Source organism: Balaenoptera acutorostrata, chromosome 12, assembly GCF_949987535.1.
Source record: "Balaenoptera acutorostrata chromosome 12, mBalAcu1.1, whole genome shotgun sequence".
NCBI lineage: Eukaryota > Metazoa > Chordata > Mammalia > Artiodactyla > Balaenopteridae > Balaenoptera > Balaenoptera acutorostrata.
The window spans coordinates 40,968,688-40,987,520 of NC_080075.1; the positions used below are offsets into that span (position 1 = coordinate 40,968,688).

Sequence of the window (18,833 nt, forward strand, 5' to 3'; positions counted from 1 at the left end):
GTCTGTCATAGTGACCTGCTCAGCCCTCCCCACATTCCCATACCAGATTCCTGTTCCAAAGCTCCAAACACCCCTCCACCACTCCTAATAAGGTCTCCTTGACACCATTCATGGGCCCAGAGGTCTACCTGCTGGACTAGACTTACAACAGGGCCTGTGCCCCAGGGTGCACCCTGCCCCAAAGCCAAGTCCAGTCTCCAGGTACCAGCTCCCCTAGTCAGGCCTGAACTGCCACCCTCAGCATCCAGGTATTGAATGAGGAGACTTCAGGTGTCATGGAATCCACCTGCCTGTCCAGGTAGGGTCCTCAGTATATGGTCAACTATTAAAAAGGTGTTTCTCACAATTAACTGAAGTGTCTCTGAATATAACTTCCACCTGAGATTCTGATTCTGCCATCTTCTCAGTTTATAGAGAACTTCCCTACTTCCTGCTCCACCCAACCACATTTCGGACAGAAGACCCATTTAATCACGTGTTCCTTTTGCCTGCGCTCCTCAAAACCAAAGCATTTTTAGCTGAATTAAATTTAGAAAAAAAAAATATTGCTCTTCTAAAGATATGTAAGATACAGCTGGTCTCTGAGGGGGGAAAGTAGGAAGAAGGAATCCCAATCTTTTTTTTTTTGGCTGCGTTGGGTCTTCATTGCTGCGTGCGGGCTTTCTCTAGTTGTGGTGAGTGGGGGCTACTCTTCATTGCAGTGTGCAGGCTTCTCATTGTGGTGGCTTCTCTTTGTTGCAGAGCACGGGCTCTAGGCACGCGGGCTTCAGTAGTTGTGGCACGTGGGCTCAGTAGTTGTGGCTCGTGGGCTCAGTAGTTGTGGCTCTCAGGCTCTAGAGCACAGGCTCAGTAGTTGTGGTGCATGGGCTTAGTTGCGTCATGGCATGTGGGATCTTCCCAGAGCAGGGCTCAAACCCATGTCCCCTGCATTGGCAGGTGGATTCTTAACCACTGCACTGCCACCGGGGAAGTCCCTCCCAATCTTTGCATCAAGGAATTTTCTCTCCTACTTGATAGGAACAGGAGTAGTTCCAGGCTTTCTGGACCCTGAAGCTGGTGCAATTTTGTGACCCTCTTAAAAGAAAGAACACAAAACACCAAATACACACAAAAAATTTGTCTTGAAATAAGGAAGCAAATTGCAACAAATTAAAAATTTGTGTATAGCTTAGAAATAAAAGAATCATAACCCCCCCATTAACATATTTTTATAAACTGCCTGAGACACCTCTATCATACTTTTTCCCCTATATTTTTTGATCTGCACACTCTGATCATACTTCACAGAACAACAATTTTGTGAAATGATTTTTTACAGAGAGAACAGAAGGATCACTCAGTCTTTCTTCTAGCATGTTTGATCAAAACTGGCTTTTCATTGATGGTTTAGAAAAGTCTTTCAGCTTCACAATTCATTATTTGTAATACCATGTATATTGTTAGGATTTTTCCCAAATTTGGGGAAAACTATCAAGTTCCTTTTATATAGGAGCTGTATCTAATTTCAGGGACTTTCAAGTTTTCTTGTTCGGTGACTCATCTTATTCTTGGAATTGACTACACTCATCACCCATTTTGACACCAATATCCTCACAGTGGCTTAATATGAGTTTTATGTTATATCAGTATTTCATATCAAGACAGCAAAAACTTAAGAAGACTCTATACAGGCGTGCTTGGGAGAAGCCATTTCAGGCTGAGGGAGAAGTATGAGCACAGGTAGGCCCAGCAAAAAGAGAAGTTCCATGGATCAAGCAAAGGGCACAGGGATGGTGTCAATGGGTGATAAGACTAGGGTGTTAGACCAGGTGGGAAGGTGGAAAAAGTGTCAAATGTAGCAAATATCTGAAGGCAGAGTCTCATGACTTTAAGTTAAGAAATCAAAGCCACTGATGAATCACTGAGAAGATGAAAATCAACCTAGTCTAGTGTTAAATCCATGAGATGAACCTTGGATTGAATCCTCACTCTGCCAAGTACCAGCATGTGAAACTTTGCTAGCAACATGACTTGACACAGAAGCGACTGCAAGCTACACACATGGACATTCCCAAGTCCCACTAAATGTATCTCAAATCAACTTCCCCTTAGTCAGATCCTCAAAATGTCCTCCCCCATTGCCACACCACCAGACTCAAGAGGAAGGCTGAAGTAGCAAGAAGCACCAACCCTAACTAACTGCAGTTAAAATATTTCCTATAAACTTTACAAAAACATATGACCATGTGAACACATTGCTAAGGGTTCTCCCAGGGCTGTGCAAAGGGATGATGCAAGTGAGGGGCCCAGAAACTTAAATTTCACTAGCTTCATAGTAAATTTATTCCTTGGTGGAGAGCATAAAACAAAACAGACACAATGTATTAGTTATCTCCAACTGAGTTACAAATTATACCAAATCTTAGTGCTTTCACATACACTTATTATCTCACAGTTTCTGAGGGTGAGGAATCCATGCTGCAACCAAGGTGTGTTGGCCTCAGGTCTGCAGTCTCATCTGGAGGCTCAACTGGGGAATGAGCCAGTTCTAAGCCCATTCATGTGGTTGTTGGCAGGATTCACTTCCTTCAGGGCTGTTAGATTTAAGGCCTCATTTCCCAGTTGGCAGATGGCCAGAGGCCACTCTCAGTTTCTTGCCACATAGGCCTTTCCAACATGACAACTTCCTCCATTAAAACTACCAAAAGAGAGAGTTTGCTAACAGGAAATCATTTATAACCTAATCATGAAAGTGACACTCAGTATCTTTGCCGTATTCTATTGATTAGAAGCAAGTCACTAAGTTTAGACACTTGGAGTCTCCTCCAAGAAGAAGCTCATCTCCAGATTAATTTTCTATCTCCCTCCACTGGCAGGGACACTGGACAGGATACAGCCTGGCTGGTTGGCCTACAGGGTGGGGCAGAAATTAGGAGTGTCTCATCCACTGTGACCATAGGCAGGGCTGGAGATTGAATGCCAGACTCCAGTCAGATGTCTCAGGCTGAGATTCAGGTCTCAAAATGAGTCATTAAATGCAGGACTGGGACAGATATCAAAGCTAAGAGCAGAGGCAAATGGGAGTTGGAGGACTGGACAAGAAGTGATCCAGGTAGTCCTTGAGGTAAGTGACTGCCACTTGTGGCCAGGTATTTACTATCTTCAGGTTATCCTTGTGTAGGCAATCTGAGCCCATGTAAGGGGACAGGATAGGACAGAGAGAAAGGACATAATAAAGAGTTAGCCAGAGGGGAGAGGAGTGAAATAGGTGAGGGAGATCAAGAAGTACAAACTTCCAATTACAAAAAAATGAGTCATGTGGATGAAATGTACAGTATGGGGAATATAGTCAATAATAATGTAATAACTTTATATGGTGAAAGATGGTAACTAGACTTATGTAATGTATAGAAATAGTGAATCACTATGTTGTGCACCAGGAACAAATATAGTGCTGTAGGTCAATTACACTTCAAAAAACAAACACACAAATAAACTCATAGAAAAAGAGATCAGATTTGTAGTTACCAGAGGCAGAGGGTAGGGGAAGACGGAATTGGATGAAGGTGTCAAAAGACATAAACTTCCAGTTATAAGATAAATAAGTACTAGGGATGTCATGTACAACATGATTTTTATAATTAACACTGCTGTATGTTACATATGAAAATTGCTAAGAGAATAAATCCTAAGAGTTTTCATCACAAGGAACAAATATGTTTTTTCTTTTTCTTTTACTTTGTATATATATGAGATGATGGATGCTCACTAAACTTATTGTGGTCATCATTTCATGATGCATGTAAATCAAATCATTATGCTGTACACCTTAAACTTATACAGTGCTGTACATCAATTATATCTCAACAAAACTGGGGGAAAAAAGTCAGGTGACGCCCCCCACCAAAATAAAGTAAAATAAAAAATAGATTTAGCAACTGTGTGGAAAGAGAAAGACAAATACCACCCGATATCACTTACAATGTGGAATCTAAAATATGATACAAATGAACTTATTTACAAAACAGAAACAGACTCACAGACATAGAAAACAAATTTATGGTTACCAAAGGGGAAAGAGGTTGAGGGAGGGATAAATTAGGAGTTTGGGATTAGCAGATACAAACTACTATATATAAAATAGAGAAACAAAAGGTCCTACTTATAGCACAGGGAACTATATTCAGTATCGTGTAATGAAACTAATGGAAAATAATATATATATATATAAAACTGAATCATTTTGCTGTACACCAGAAACTAACACAACATTGTAAATCAATTACACTTCAATTAAAAAACTAAAAAAAAAAAAAAAAAAAAAAGAGTCAGCAACTATGTGGAACAAACACTCCCCTGCTCTTTCCCCCTTTCCTCTCTGGGGACATTTTGCTTGTTATACTACCTTTTCTTCCTTTAACAAATATTACCATGTTCATCTATTCATTCATTCAACAACTCTCTATTAAGCTCCTATTATGGACAAGATACAGAGGTAAACACAACAGATACCTGCCCTCAGAGAACTTTTCACCTACTTTATGTGAAAACTGAGTGGAAGAGAACAAATATTAAACTCAAATTAAATCAATCTGGTTAGTAAAAAAATCTTAGGAAAAACACTTGGGAAACTTATCTATTCACTCACATATGTCTTCTATGGACAAATATTACTATGTTTCGCATATTCATTCATTCAACACCCAACCCTTGAGCTCCTGTCATGGGCAGGTACAGAGGTGAACAGGAAGACACACCTCTGCCCTGTGGGTGTGGATGGCAGACTACGTGCAAAGAAACCAGTGCTCTGAAGCCAATAAAGTGGAGGAACAGGACAGCAGGCACCAGGGACTCAGGGACGGACAAGACAGAACCGGCCTCATCCTGGGTGCACACCTAGTCTAACAGGGTGACTGATGGGAAAGCAGCAAAGTGACTGAGCCCAGAGACCGACAGCCCTTTGCCCTGACTGCACCCCTGATTCCAAGCAACCAGCTCACGGACAGGCAGGGGTCTCACAGCATCATGGAATCACAATTACAGAATTTCAACATCGGAAGAGGCCTTAGGCCTCTGTCTCCAGAACTGGGAAGGCGTGTATGGACAACTGGGGGGAAACATTAAAAGGACACGTCTAGTGGGCAGTAACCATCGTAGAGCCCAATGTGTCCATTACTGGTACTGGGGGAACAATGTGACTCAACTGATTTGGTCTGTTTTGTGCAAGACTTGGAATTGAGGCCCTGCCTTACGCTTTTTCCCCCTTAAAATGTGGTGAAATTTAATTGTTTTTAGTAGCAACTTTACTGAGATATAACTCACATACCACACAATTCACCTTTTTGAAGTGTACAATTCAATGGTTTTTAGTATATTCAGAGTTGTACAACCATCACCACAATGAATTTTAGACCATTTTCACCTAAAGAAACCACATACTCCTTAATAGTCACTCCCCATTTCCCTCCTCCATCACCTCCAAGCCCTAGGCAATCACTAACCTGCCTTACCTTTTACTGCCTATTTGAAATGAAAAGGTCACATGCTCTGTGAGCCTCAGTTTTTTTCACCGACTAACACATCTTCTCGGGGGCCACACATCTTCATCCACAAACACTGTGGGTCTGTGAGTAGAACCCCAGGCTCTTCACAGTGGGGCACCAGGGTGGGGCTGGAGTCAGACTCTCGGAAGACGAAACCTGAGTTAGGTGGCTGACGGAGGGAAAAAAATCTCTGGACAGTGGGGTCAGAGGCCAAAGGGCAAATACAAGCTCTGGGCCGGGGACCTGGGCAGAGATGCCACAGCGCTAGTGGCACTTCCTGGGATGGATGGCCTTGCACGTCCTCCTCTGGCAGGCCCAGGGAGACAGTCCCACAGCGAGGTAAAGCCCTTACACTTTGGAGTCAGACGCCCCAAGTATAAGTTCTGGGTCCTGACTTGCTGGTTGTGTGAACTTGAGTTGACATAACTTCTTAAGCCTCGCCTGCCTCATGTGTGAACTGAAGGAGGAAACCGGGACTGGGCTCAATGGATCACATCTCACAGACGCACTGAACTCCCCTCCCAGCAGCCAGAGCGCTTTGCACCCAGCGGCAATGCACTCACTCCCTCCAACAGGCCCAGAGGTCTCGCCTCCCCACGCCTGCCAACACCAAGCACACTTTCAGGAATGGTCACATCGATTATGAAAGCAGGGCATCATTCCAACCTCCGCAGCTGTATGCTGCCCGGCCCCAGCTCACTCAGGCCCCGGAGAGCCCTGTGCAGCTTGGAGCACAGAACCTTCTAATGAGCACCCACCCACCTTCCCCTCACAGCTGGTACCAGCTGCTCGATACCCCACTGTGGAGCTGCCAGGGTCTCCCTCACCTGACTGTGAGGCCCCTTGGGGGTACCCGCACCCCACGCACTGGCTGTAGACGCAGCTAAACACCTCCCCCTCCCCACTCTTCTCCCAGCCCACCAGCATCTTCTCCCAGGGAACTGGATTTTACACACGCACACACTCACGTGAGCGCACACACGCTTCTTCCTTTTCTTTTTTTGGCTCTTCACATGTCACCAGAGCTAACACTTATAAACTGAGCCTGTAAACTTGACCCTGAAAGAGAAGCTGTAAACTCTCTCATCCGGGGATCTCCAGACCGGCGCTGAACACACACTGGGGGAAAGGAGATTACTTCCTACTCCCTGCTGCCTGCTTCTTAGATCTTTCCACCCAGATTCTTTGGCCTAAGACAAGTACATCAACTCCCATCCCCAGCTGCCTCCTGGGAGAAATCGACCTGAAATTGGGTGCCTTGGTGTAGGAATCTGGAGGCATCCACAGCTGGGCTCAACCTAGAACTCAGGGAAGGAACTAGGCTTCATGGTGTCAGCCAGGACCAAGAAACCCAACCCCGGCGAGCTTGAGAGGAAAGGAACGCACTGACTCACATAGCCGGGAAGGGCCAGCGGTGGACGTGGACCCAGGGCTCAAACGCTCCCATGTGTCACCATCACCCTCTCCACCCCCTCTTCCTGCTTCCACACGAGTCGCCCTTGTTTGTTTCCTCTGCCGACGGGAAGCTTCCTGCAGAGAGTCAGGGAGCTGGCCGGGCAACTCCATCAGCCCCGAAGAAGAAGAGCACCCCTCTCCCAGCGCAGGGAGGACTCCCGTGGGTCCTGGTTGGCCACGGGCCCAACCCTCCAGTCCTGGGGCTCGGTCTCCAGAAGGAGGAAGATGGAGGAAAGTGTGCTGCAGGCAAAAACAGGAGCTACAACAGTCCTCTGCATGGCAGCTATTTTCAAACATGCGAAACTTCACCTCTGTGTCAAAATAGAGCCCGAGTGCTCTAATGTACGGGAAGAGTCTGGGAGGCTGAGAAGGCTGCCAAGAAAAGCCATTCTGCAAACAAAACGGTGTGTGCTAGAAGGACAAGGAACCTCCTGGAAAGCAGTTTGTAGCAGGCTTCCTTGAGAGCACTGGCATCTCCTGACCTTGGCTGAGGAGCCCCTGCTCTCATCTAGGCGGAGCCAGGGTTGCTTTACTTGGGCATTGTGCAGGAAGGGAGGACTCAGGGCTCCCTCCACCCCTGACCCTCCCCCTTAGAGTGACCCCTGAAGGTGGCTCAGAGCAGCAACCCACCGCCTCGCTGGAGAAAACTCCACCGCCTTCTACAGGAGGTCTGCCTCTGGCTCATTCCTGCTTCAAGGCCTCAGCCAGGTGGGCTCTCCTTCATCCTGTCCCTGCAGGTCCACAAGGAGTGTGACCGTGGGTCCTCGGGTTCTGGTCCAGACTTCCACCGTGAATGATATGGGCCAGCCGGCCTCCCCAGCCAAGGCCCCCTCTAAAGTAAGCACATCCCACAAAGAGAGATGAGCACTCCTCCTGTTAGCAGGCTTTCCCCTCACCCTGGAGTAACAGTAGGCTCTTGCCCCACCCCGACCCCCACGTGCCGAGATGCCTCCAGCTCTTCCGTGCCCTTCCTGAGGCCACAGACAGTTTGAATGAGAAAGCCAACCCCAACGTGAGGAAGTGACCAGTGCAGGTTAGAACGGCAGGGTATGCAGAGGATAATGAAGGGAACAGTAAAGATAGCCAACACCAGAGGAAAACCAGGGACAGAACTGGGACAGAGGCAGCAATAAAAGTGATGATGAAAAAAACAACAGCTATATTCCTTGAGCACTTACTACACGCCAGGTCTTAAGTGCTTTAGATGCATTAACTCAGTTATTTGTTAGTTTTAAATATACAAATGCCCTCCAAGATATTTCTTAACTACAAAGAGAAAGTACCTTACAGAGGAGAAACCAGGTTAAACAAAGGTTAAAATTGCCAGGAATGGGACATACTGACACCAGGAGTCCCCAATAGGATGCACTGGGGACAAAACATCACCTCTGTGGTATTCTTGCCAAAAATACAAAACCTCATGCAAATCGTGAGAAAACATCAGACAAGCCCAAGTTGAAGGACACTGTACAAATAACGAGTACTCTTCAAAAAGATTAAAGTCAGGAAAGGTTTAGAAACTAATAGATTGCAGAAGGCCAAGGAAAAATAACTACATGTAATGTGGGACCTTGAACAGGAGCCTAATGGACATTAGTGGAAAAAATTAGTAAAATCCCCATAAGGTCTGTAGTGTATGTAATAGAATTAGAGCAGTACTGATTTCCTGTTGTTGGTTGGTTAATGTTCATTTTGATCATTGTGATGTGGTTATGTAAGATGTTAACGTTAGGGAAAGTTGGGTTGGACGTATACGGGTACTCTCTGCTCTACAACTTTTCTGGAAACAAAAAATTAATTCAAAATTAAAATTTAAAAATTATTTTTGAATTTCAAGTTTTCTAAGTGCAAGATTCCCCAAACAAATCAATCCCATTTCAGAAGAATAACTTACAGGGTTGGTCTACCAGCAATGAAAAACACCCAGACTTTGAGCAAAGCAGAAAATATTTTGTTTGCCATGTTATTAAAAATCTGCCACAGCCGAGTTTTTTAAATTGTTATAATAGCTCCTACTTGTTGAGCAGGTACTCAGTTGCAGGGACCGTGCCAGCTCATTCCAATAAGCACCTCTGCGATTTCTGGAAGTGTGACCAGCAAGACAGGCCATGAAACGCCCCTCCCCCGCCTCATGGGCCAGCGGGCTCTCCATGGGGTTGTGCTGCATCTTCTGTTTATCTTGTTCTCCAATCCAGCAGGACTCCATGAGTGAGAAGTTTCTCTAGCTTTTCTGACCATGCATCACAGCCCCTCCTTCTTCATTCCTTCCACAGTGACTCACTCTGGGAGGCTTTCGAAATCAAATAAATAAAGGCATTTCCCACCAACTCTAAGCCCGACAACTTTAGCCCTCAATACTCATTTCTTACATCCCACAAGAGGAAAAATACATGTGAGATTACTGCTATTTAAGAGGTTCGGGATTGCCCAGGTTTGATCATTTTCTTGGTTCTTCTCCCCTTGTGCCTCTCTGGGGTTCTCCCATCTCACCAGCCAGGAGGGTAAGAGCAGACCAGAGGCCACAGAATCTGCAACTCTGGCTCCTGACTGACTGCCGCTCCGGTGTGCTGGGCCTCAAGGTTCCGACGGGCAGGACAGACAGGACTTGAGCCTTGTTGCCATTCTGGACCGTGGCACCTGTTGTCTGCCCCTGGGTCTCTGCACGGTAAGGCTTCCTGCTAGGCCCCTCCAAGCCTGCCCCTTGGCTAACTTTGCGGTGTGCCAACAAAATTCTGCGTTTCCATCCTCTTCTCTGCCCACAGACTGGAAATAAATCATCCGATGATTGGTTAACATCTCATGACTGTATCCCATTTTGCAATGAGGTGGGACAAGTGGGAAGAGGCATTCTGAGCCCAGTGCCTTGAACCCTTGAACGAGAGGAGGAAGAGTCCAGAGGGCCACTTATTCAAAGGAGGCGAGCGCCAGGCCTTTGTCCAGGGAGAGCTTGGGTAGGACCAGACCGAGGCGAGGAAGGCCTGGCCACCTCCCACCCACTCTGGAATTTTGGGCAGCTGAAGGGGTGCTGCCTGGGCAGGGTCGGGTGTCTGTGAACAAGCCCCAGAGCCCCCTTCCCCGGGCCAGCCCTCACTCCCACCCCACCCGTCAGTAGCTGCAGCACAGGGGACAGCGTGGAGGACAGGGCAGGGGAGACAGCTCTGGCCCAGGCCCTTTCAGGCCAGTTCCCGTTGTCACCACCAGGATAATAAAGACAAACAAGGGAGGGAAGGAGAGGCCTCGTGCCAAGGCAGTCAGAGGAGGGTTGAGGGTGCTTTGAGGGGGAGCACAGGGCAGATATCGACAAGGACAAGGCAAGGTAGCAAGTGCTCTGACCCCGACAACAAAGGAACTGACCTTGAATACTAATCTTCTTCCTTGATCGGAAGGGCATTCAAACATCCACCACGCTCCTGGGCAACCCAGAGCCACTTGGAGGGGAACTGAAGGTCTGCACCCCACCCCTACCTGCCCTAGAAGTAAAAGCATTCAAAGAGACCAGGAGCCAAGGGACAGTGCTTTTAAGTCAGGGGGAAATTTACCATAGAAACCATAAAATGGAACCCCTCCCATTTCGTAAGGCCTCCCCCAGGCCTGGGGCCTCAGGGACCCATTTCCCCAGGATGGGGGGTAGGGGCAGGGGGGACATCTGCGGGGTCTGACTGTGACCCTAAGTCTATAAAGTAGACAAGTGTGACCCCGAGAGTGTGCTGGGCTTCAAGGCAGATCTGTCCCTACAGGGAGAAGCCAGGTAGGCAGGTTCTGCAGAGGAGGAACTGAGTGAAGGGCAGGAGGGTGGCAGAGGAGGAGAGGTGGGTGAGAAATGAACTTGGAAGGTTTCCCATTGGTTTCTTCACTGGAGGTAGACTGAAGAGTGGGGTTCAGTGGTGGGAACACTGGGGAGCGGCGCAGCAGGAGGACCCTAAGGGAGAGGCCAGGCAGGAGGCTGTGGGAGCAGCGTGGGCAGCTCAGGACCAGGGAGCCGACAGGATTAAGGAGCACAGGATTCTGCAGCGGCGCAGATGGACAAGGAGTGCCTGTCATACAGGGCAGGCAGGAGAGCACGGAGTGAAACGCCGCAGAGGTCAGGGACCAGGAGGGACAGCCTGGGGACCCCAGTTCAGAACAGAGCGCGGTCACAAGTGCTGGCCTCCTCCCACTACTAAAATCACCTTGAAATGACAATAAGGGAGACAAAAATGAAGAAACCCAAGGCAGCGCTGGCAACGAACACGGTACCAGCAACAGAAAGATTTCCTCTCGGAAAGATGGAAAACACACGGAATTTTATCAAAGGACAAACCAGAAGGAAAGCACAGTCCAGAACATGAACGAGAAAAGGCTGCAGGGGATACGCGGCCGGCCTTCCCATGGGAGCCCCACAGAAGTTCCCAGGTTCGAGGAGGCAATGGGGGTGATTTGACTGAGGGCCTGGCTGCACACCATCTGGACCAGCACTGCCCCTCACCGAACACACACACACACACACACGCACGCACGTGCACACACATACCTACACAAGTTGGGTGAGCAAGAGCTCAGATGCTTACATGCTAGGAGATGTTCCCTAAACTGAGCAGAGAGATGCAGTATGTGGGTTGGGAGAAGCTAAGCAGAACACCCCAAACAAGCCCAGAGCAAAAAGAGGAAAGGCAGCTCCAGCTTCTGGGGTCAAATCTACCTGTTCCCCACCTGCTCAGTCCCTGAAAGGACATCAGCCTAAACCAAGACACACACGCATACAAACCCTCACTCCAAATGCAGGGAAGTGGACTTTTGGGTGAATAGCCCTGAAAAAGAAATCCTTCTCAGGAACTTATACAAGTCAGTTCAATCTTTCATTCACAAAAATGGCAAATAATCGCTTAATGTTCTCTTCATAACCAAGCCCTTAGAAAATCCATGGATTATCAAAATAAAAGTCTAATTTATTTTCTTATAGGAAGTCATTGCATCCATAAAGAACAGGCGGCTATGGAAAGAGGAGTATTCAGAGAACAAGATATTCCTTTCGAAATTTTTTTTTTTTTCACACACACACACTGTATTTTATTTTTACAAGAGATAAATAGCCTGACACCAAGCATTGTACATGGATGACCACAACAAAAGCAGCAATGATTGCAATTACCAAACATGAAACACACTCATATTATGTGATAATATTGACATTCAGTCCAGTAATCCTCCACTGTAACAGCTCCTTTACTTTGCAGTGAAAATTGATTTGTATATTCTTTGCCTCTGAGTCCTTGTGGGATTTTTTTTTTTTAATTCAAACAGAAAGTCACAAAAATTATACTCATCCTCATCAGTTCACTCAGTCCCACGTAATTTTTTTAAAAAGTAAAAGACATAGCCAAAATAAATAATTTCTGTAAAGGGCTAAGTAATAGAACAGCTATGACTGAAAACTAAATTGTTTCTGTTATGGACTGTAGTGATAGTTACAGCACAACCCTAATCTACTCAAAATCATAGCACACTTGAATGTCCAATAGAACTGTTACAAAAAATAGCCCAGCCCCCCACCACCCACCACCCCAGGCTGGAGGAGGGATCCTTCTGACACAAGTTTTCTGGACTGTTCTTCAGAGATGTCCCAGGGGCTGAGCTCCAGTTCCATGGTGCCCGTTGGCTTAACACACACTTCTATTGGCTGTCTGCCTTCCCAACATCACTTCACCATGGACCACGCACCTGCACTTCCCAAAACACTAACTTGAGCTGGAATCCTCCTCTTTTTTCTGGAAGAACCCCAACCAAGGGTAGGATAATATTTTTTCATTTTGATATAATTATTTTAAAAGAAGAGGTGGTTGAAGTTGGTACCAGGATCAGAGTTACTGATGGCCTTTCAATAGAATGGTTAGGAAAGCCAATTTGGGGAAGGGCTTGGATGATGAGCTGGAAGAGTGTTAGTTGAAGACAGGCTAGCGATGGGCTGTATACAGGATGGTAGGATTCCAGAGCAATGAGTGAGCCCATGCTGACACTGAGGATGCAAGTTCTTCATGTGGCCGGCTTACTGCTTGCGTAGGATGAAAGAGCATTTCCCTGATACAGGGCAGCTGTCGGGAAGCTGCAAGCACCATTGTTCAACCGCCTGGCCCCTGACTTCGAAATAAGCCCTTGGATTACAATCAAATTAAAAACTCTACTTCTGCTGCTTCAGCGCAATCAATACATTCCCTTTCACAATGCACAACAGACAGGAAGAAAACAACTGCCAAAGCTCAGAAGCCACTACTATGGTTGCTTGGGTGAAAATTCCTAAACACAGATTAAAGTGAGAGAAGCAGGAAATAAACCTAAACAGGGCTCCATCTTTCAAATAAACCTAAATGAAGCTTCATCTTTCAATTTAAGGGCATATACACACACACACACACACACATATATATACACACACCCACATACACATATACACACACTAATGCAGTACTTCAATTATTCTAAGATGTAATATTTCATTTTTTAACACCCCCGCAATTGAGGCATATCGTACAATTGATACAAATCATATTGGGCTTTTTAGTGGTATATAAAAAGTACTGAATCTTACAATTAATAAATATGGAATTTCATATGTGATGTGAACAAACAAGATTTTAGGGCCTCCTTAAAGACAAAAGTGCCTCATTCTTGGCCTCTACCTTTCAATATATTAAGGGCTGGCTTCCCTGCTGGCGCAGTGGTTAAGAATCCGCCTGTCAATGCAGTGGACACAGGTTCGAGCCCTGGTCCGGGAAGATCCCACATGCCATGGAGCAACTAAGCCCGTGTGCCACAACTACTGAGCCTGTGCTCTAGATCCCGCGAGCCGCAACTACGGATCCCGCGCGCCTAGAGCCTGTGCTCCGCAACAAGAGAAGCCACCGCAATGAGAAGCCCACACACCGCAGTGAAGAAGAGCAGCCCCCGCTCGCCGCAACCAGAGAAAGCCCACGCACAGCAATGAAGACCCAACGTAGCCAAAAATAAATACATTTATAAAATAAAAAAGATATTAAGGGGGAAAAAAACTTTCAAGTGTATTGAGACCTAAAGAAATTATGATAAATATTTTAATTTTTCAGATTGTTAACCCTAATTAGGTAAAGCTCAGTTTCAAAATTACTTGGCAGATGACCCTAGCATTTAAAAAATAAAACTAATATAGAATTAACATAAAGGAAAAACTAATTTATCCTATAACCTAGACAGCCTAGCACATGAAGTATTTACTTTCCTGTTCTAAACAAGAATTTTTACTTCATCTGACATTTTTCTTAACGCAAATCACAGAAAAGTTAACTTTTGGCCCAAGTAAAGGCTTCTTTCATTTCAGCTTTCCTGGAAGTGAAAATAAGCCATCCTTTACCTTCATAAATGCATTCTCCCTTCCTGCATCTAAGGGAAACAAGAAAACCCAGAACATCAGACTTCCAGACCATACCAATCAGGAGTAGAAAAGTAGGAGGTGGTCACACTTTGGGTGCCTTTAATTCTGGATTCAACTTCAAGTGAGACTCAAACTTCCTGCCCTTCTTTTCCACTCTCTCTCAACCAACTCAAGAAAGGAAACCAGGGTCAGGGATGGAAATATGCCATTCTGGTCTCTTTCATCCTTTTCCTCTTAAGGTGTGGTTGGGTTTATGAAAAGTCCAAACTCTGGCAATGCTCATTTAGCCTTTTTGACCCTCAAACTCAAAAACCCTCAAACTCAAAAACAACATGACTTGGGAGTAACCATGAAAAAAGGTCCAAAAAGCAGTTTCCACTGAGGCCTCAGTTATTGAACAGTTCTCTAAGAATGAATTAGGCTGTGATGCTTACATCCAAGAGATGGAAGCTCAGGTGAGAATCCAGCTCATGGACACCAAGAGCGCTTGCATGGGATCAGTCAGTACCAACACTGAGCCCAAGCATGTGGAAAGCTGTAACATCTAGTATCCCTTTGCTGAAAAGGGTCATCCCATGAGGTCGATGACCAGTGTTGTGGGCTCAGGTAACAACTGCATGAGAGCTTCTGTCAAATAAAGAAGAGCCGGAGAGCATCTCACCCACCAGACATTGTCAGCACCAAGGAATGATGTTCGAATAATGGCACATGTCAAGAGGAGGCTCACCAAAGGCCCTCCGTGGTCCTCCAAACATGTTTCAAAACCTGCTACATCTCTTCTTTCTCCGTAGACTTGAAATCTCAGTGAAGGAGACTCCCTACAAGAAAAAAATTAAATCTTCCTCAGAGGAGAAATCTATTACTTAAGGACACATGGTCAAGTTACACGGACACAAGCAATTTGTGAACCAGTTGCCTATGAATGCTCTGAGAGCTTCATTACTCTTCTCTAAACCTGATGTGGTGACGTGGCCACCACCCTCTACTCACAACCACTGGAGGAGAGAGGTCAGATGCAGGCACGTGAACCCTTCAGAAGGACCAAGCTTACAAATCTTCAAACCCACATCGAGTATCTGTGCCCTCATACTCGCTCACACGTATGGCCTCAACATTCCCACTAGGAGAGGACAGTGTGCTACATGTTCTCACAACACTAATCCTTCTGTTTTTTGAGTTTCATCCAATGCCTACTTGTCTTTAATTGAGCGTTAGCAGTTTCTTCTCAACAAAAGTCTAGGAAAGAAACTTGAGCGGTCAAAGATGCTCTCTGTTTCATCACCATGGATACAAACCCCAAAATGGACACGGCTTAGGATGATACAATCTTTAAGACGCTGCTCCATTCCACTCACTCCATTTTCAGTGAGTATAAAGAGTTAAATCCTTTATACTCACTGAAAGTGGAAGCATAAATAAGTATTCATACTCCTCTCTACAGACTCTACATGGGAAAGCGCTTTTAAGAATTTTAAATACAAAGACAGATGAAAAGGTATAGTTCAATATTACTGTAATAGTTTCTGGGGGGAAGAAATGGCCTCTTTGGGGAAAATGTAATTAAATGCTGGAAACAGAGATTATAGATTACACATTACACGTGACAATTAAAAATATGGTAACTTTATTTCCATCTTCTTACAGTCCCCAGTATCACATCTGGTAAGAATCTTCATATCTATAACACAAAAATGTCTCAAGAAAGCATGTTACAAGACAGTATATATAAGCAACAGTTTGGCAGAATTCTAGTTCATATCCCCCCCGCCAAAATTTTTAATTCAAAAATAACAATTAACTTTATTTAACATATGTTATACTTACTACTTAAAATACCATGCTCTAGTTAAATAATTCATCAACAACACCGTATACAAATAAAATATTACACAAAATATATTTAAGAAAATGTTTTGGTATTTGATCTGAACAATAAATAAAAACACAGGCACTTCTACACTGAGACAGGAAAGCAGTCACTACTCAGGATAATAATTTTGTATAAGCAACACGTAATCATGTGGCAAGAATAGAATTCTGCAGTTTTAAACTGACAAACCACTGATAAAAAGGTCTGCAACTTCAATCTTTTCACTTAAAGTTCAAAAGTTACACATGCTTTCCTGGTCCACAATGAAAAATCATAAACACAATATGGTTACCAGGGTCAATTCAATCTTCAGTTTGAAGATTATGGAATCATACTCATTATTTTCAAATACTAAAAAAGAGAGAACTATGACGACACCACCCAGCAAACCAAATACAAGATAGTTAAGCTTTCTCCTTATTATGACCAGAAGACATAACAAGATAAACTGGATGAATGTCACAGGGTGATTCCCATTTTGCAAAACTGATTGATTAGATTAACCCAAGGAAATGTTGGGGTGGCAGGAAATTTCAACAGAAGTTAATTTTTCCAGACTATTTAAAAAATTCATCCAAATTTCATGAAAATAAATGTAATTCCATTTCACAAAAAGCACTGAATCATATATAAGTGTCTTTGTAGCCAATAGGTTTATGAATACCTAAATTGCAGATAATTCACTCATTATAATGGGAAATAGGATTACCATCATATGAGGGCAAAACAAAAATAACTTAACACGATCAGATTCCAGAAACATGATTTCAGATGACAAGGGGGACAAGTTAGAAAATAATGACCACTAGCCAGCAGGAAGGGTCAGAACGATTCGTCCTGTCATATCCTACATAAAAATTAGGATCTTCTGCTTTCCCTCTTCAGAAAGTACTACATTGAAAGGTTTAGAGGCCCTCATATGGATACTACTCATAAAGGCAGTTTTGATGGTTTTACATAGAAATTATCTCTAATGTGAGAGAACACAACATGGGAACTATTCGAGATACATCTTTCTATGCAAAATTTAGTTCTGTACATAATTTAGCAACTTAAATGAGCATTTTGCAACCGAGACCAAATATCAATCATCTCTTGAGGTTTTCTACTATGTACCAACATCAAACCTACATAGGAACAAATGTTATTCCTGTTTTTCTCTTCTATATCAAATGTCCTGAAGCCTTTGTGTTTCTCTGGAACGAGGCCAAGTTTCTGAAGGCACATTCCAGTATAAACGTCATCGATGGGGTAGAGAAGGACCTGGTCAGTTACATTGTACAGCCTCAGGGCCAGGTGGCCGGAGTACAGGAATCCACCTCCCCCTGCATAAGGCGGGTAGACGCCCGTGTAAACAACTTCCGGGATGTAGTACTTGAGTTTCTTATCCCGATGAGGTCCAGCATTGTGAATCACATCACCTATAAACAAATCTTTGGCTTTGTTCTTGGATAAGCTATTCAAGTGATTCAGGATGTGATGGGTGTTCACAAAAACATCATCATCGCCCTTGAACACGAACTCAGCATTTGGGCAGGAAGTGCTCACCCACCTGAGAAAGAGTACTTCTTTCAGAGATAAGTTAAAGAAGGTGTCTCTGTAGTTCCACATAAGAATGTCTTGGTGTTTCTCACTCTCAAATTTCAGCATATCTGAAAGGTCAGGATGGTTGTCCTCTGGGGAGGTCTGGCCCAGTAAGAAGACTCGCACCACTGTTTGGTTCCCCACGTTGGTTTCTTTCCCCCAAGATTCCCGAATCGCTTGCCTTCTGTCGAAATGTGAAGTAAGGGACTTAATCGCCAGCAATAAGAAGGGCTTCTTTGCACACTTATCGGGTTGATCTATAAGCAGTGAATAATTTCGACATCTCAAATACAACAGAAAGTCTTTAAATCTGTCTGGCAAACTGTCGAAACCTGAAACTACTGACGTGACCCTCAGGTCAGGTTCACAATAATTCAGATGGCTTATGTTGGAAAATCCGTATGCTTCCCCTGTCTGGTTGGCTAACATGTTCAAAATGGGATTGTACTTCCTGTTCAGCTTTTCTTGTTCCCTGTTCCAATATGCCTTGGGAGGGTCAGATATCTTCCAGAACTTTTCTTTGGGTATTATTACTTCCCCTTTTCCATTTTTTTCTTGGCTACTGCTTTTGGAGACTTCCACAATCAAATAAATGAAGACATTTACCATCATCAGGATTCCCAACAACTTTATTCTTCGACGTCCAACACTCATTTCTCATATCTGAAATAAAAGAGAGAAGCATTGTATTGATTAGATTATTATTAATTGCATTTGCTCACATGTCACTTGCCTCTTTTATGTCCCCCGGAATAGAGGTTTAGAGCACAGATTCTAGACTTGCACTGCCTGGGTTCAAATCATGGCCCTATCATCCTATTTCAAGCTCTGTGACCTTGGGCAAGTTGTATAACCAATGTCTCAGCTTCTCCATCTATAAAATGGGGATAATAACCCACTTCATAGGACGGTTGTGAGAGCTATATGCCTTTATATGTAAGCTTTTAAAACAGTGGCTGGCCTATAGCGAGCTGTGTATAAATGACCCTTAACACTGTGGCTGTTTTGGACACCAGAGGGC

General features: G+C 44.6%; 1 protein-coding gene across 1 annotated transcript; it reads right to left on the reverse strand.

The window, feature by feature from the left end:
- Positions 1–15,965: 15,965 nt before the first annotated feature.
- B3GNT2 (UDP-GlcNAc:betaGal beta-1,3-N-acetylglucosaminyltransferase 2) lies at positions 15,966–18,466 on the reverse strand. Its single transcript, XM_007189712.2, has one exon. The coding sequence runs from the start codon at positions 18,464–18,466 to the stop codon at positions 17,273–17,275; it is 1,194 nt and encodes a 397-aa protein (XP_007189774.1). The 3' UTR covers positions 15,966–17,272.
- Positions 18,467–18,833: the final 367 nt, after the last annotated feature.

What these genes read in the sequence shown, in the direction of transcription:
- B3GNT2 (XM_007189712.2), bottom strand. Translation starts at nt 18,466, where the DNA reads ATGAGTGTTGGACGTCGAAGAATAAAGTTGTTGGGAATCCTGATGATG.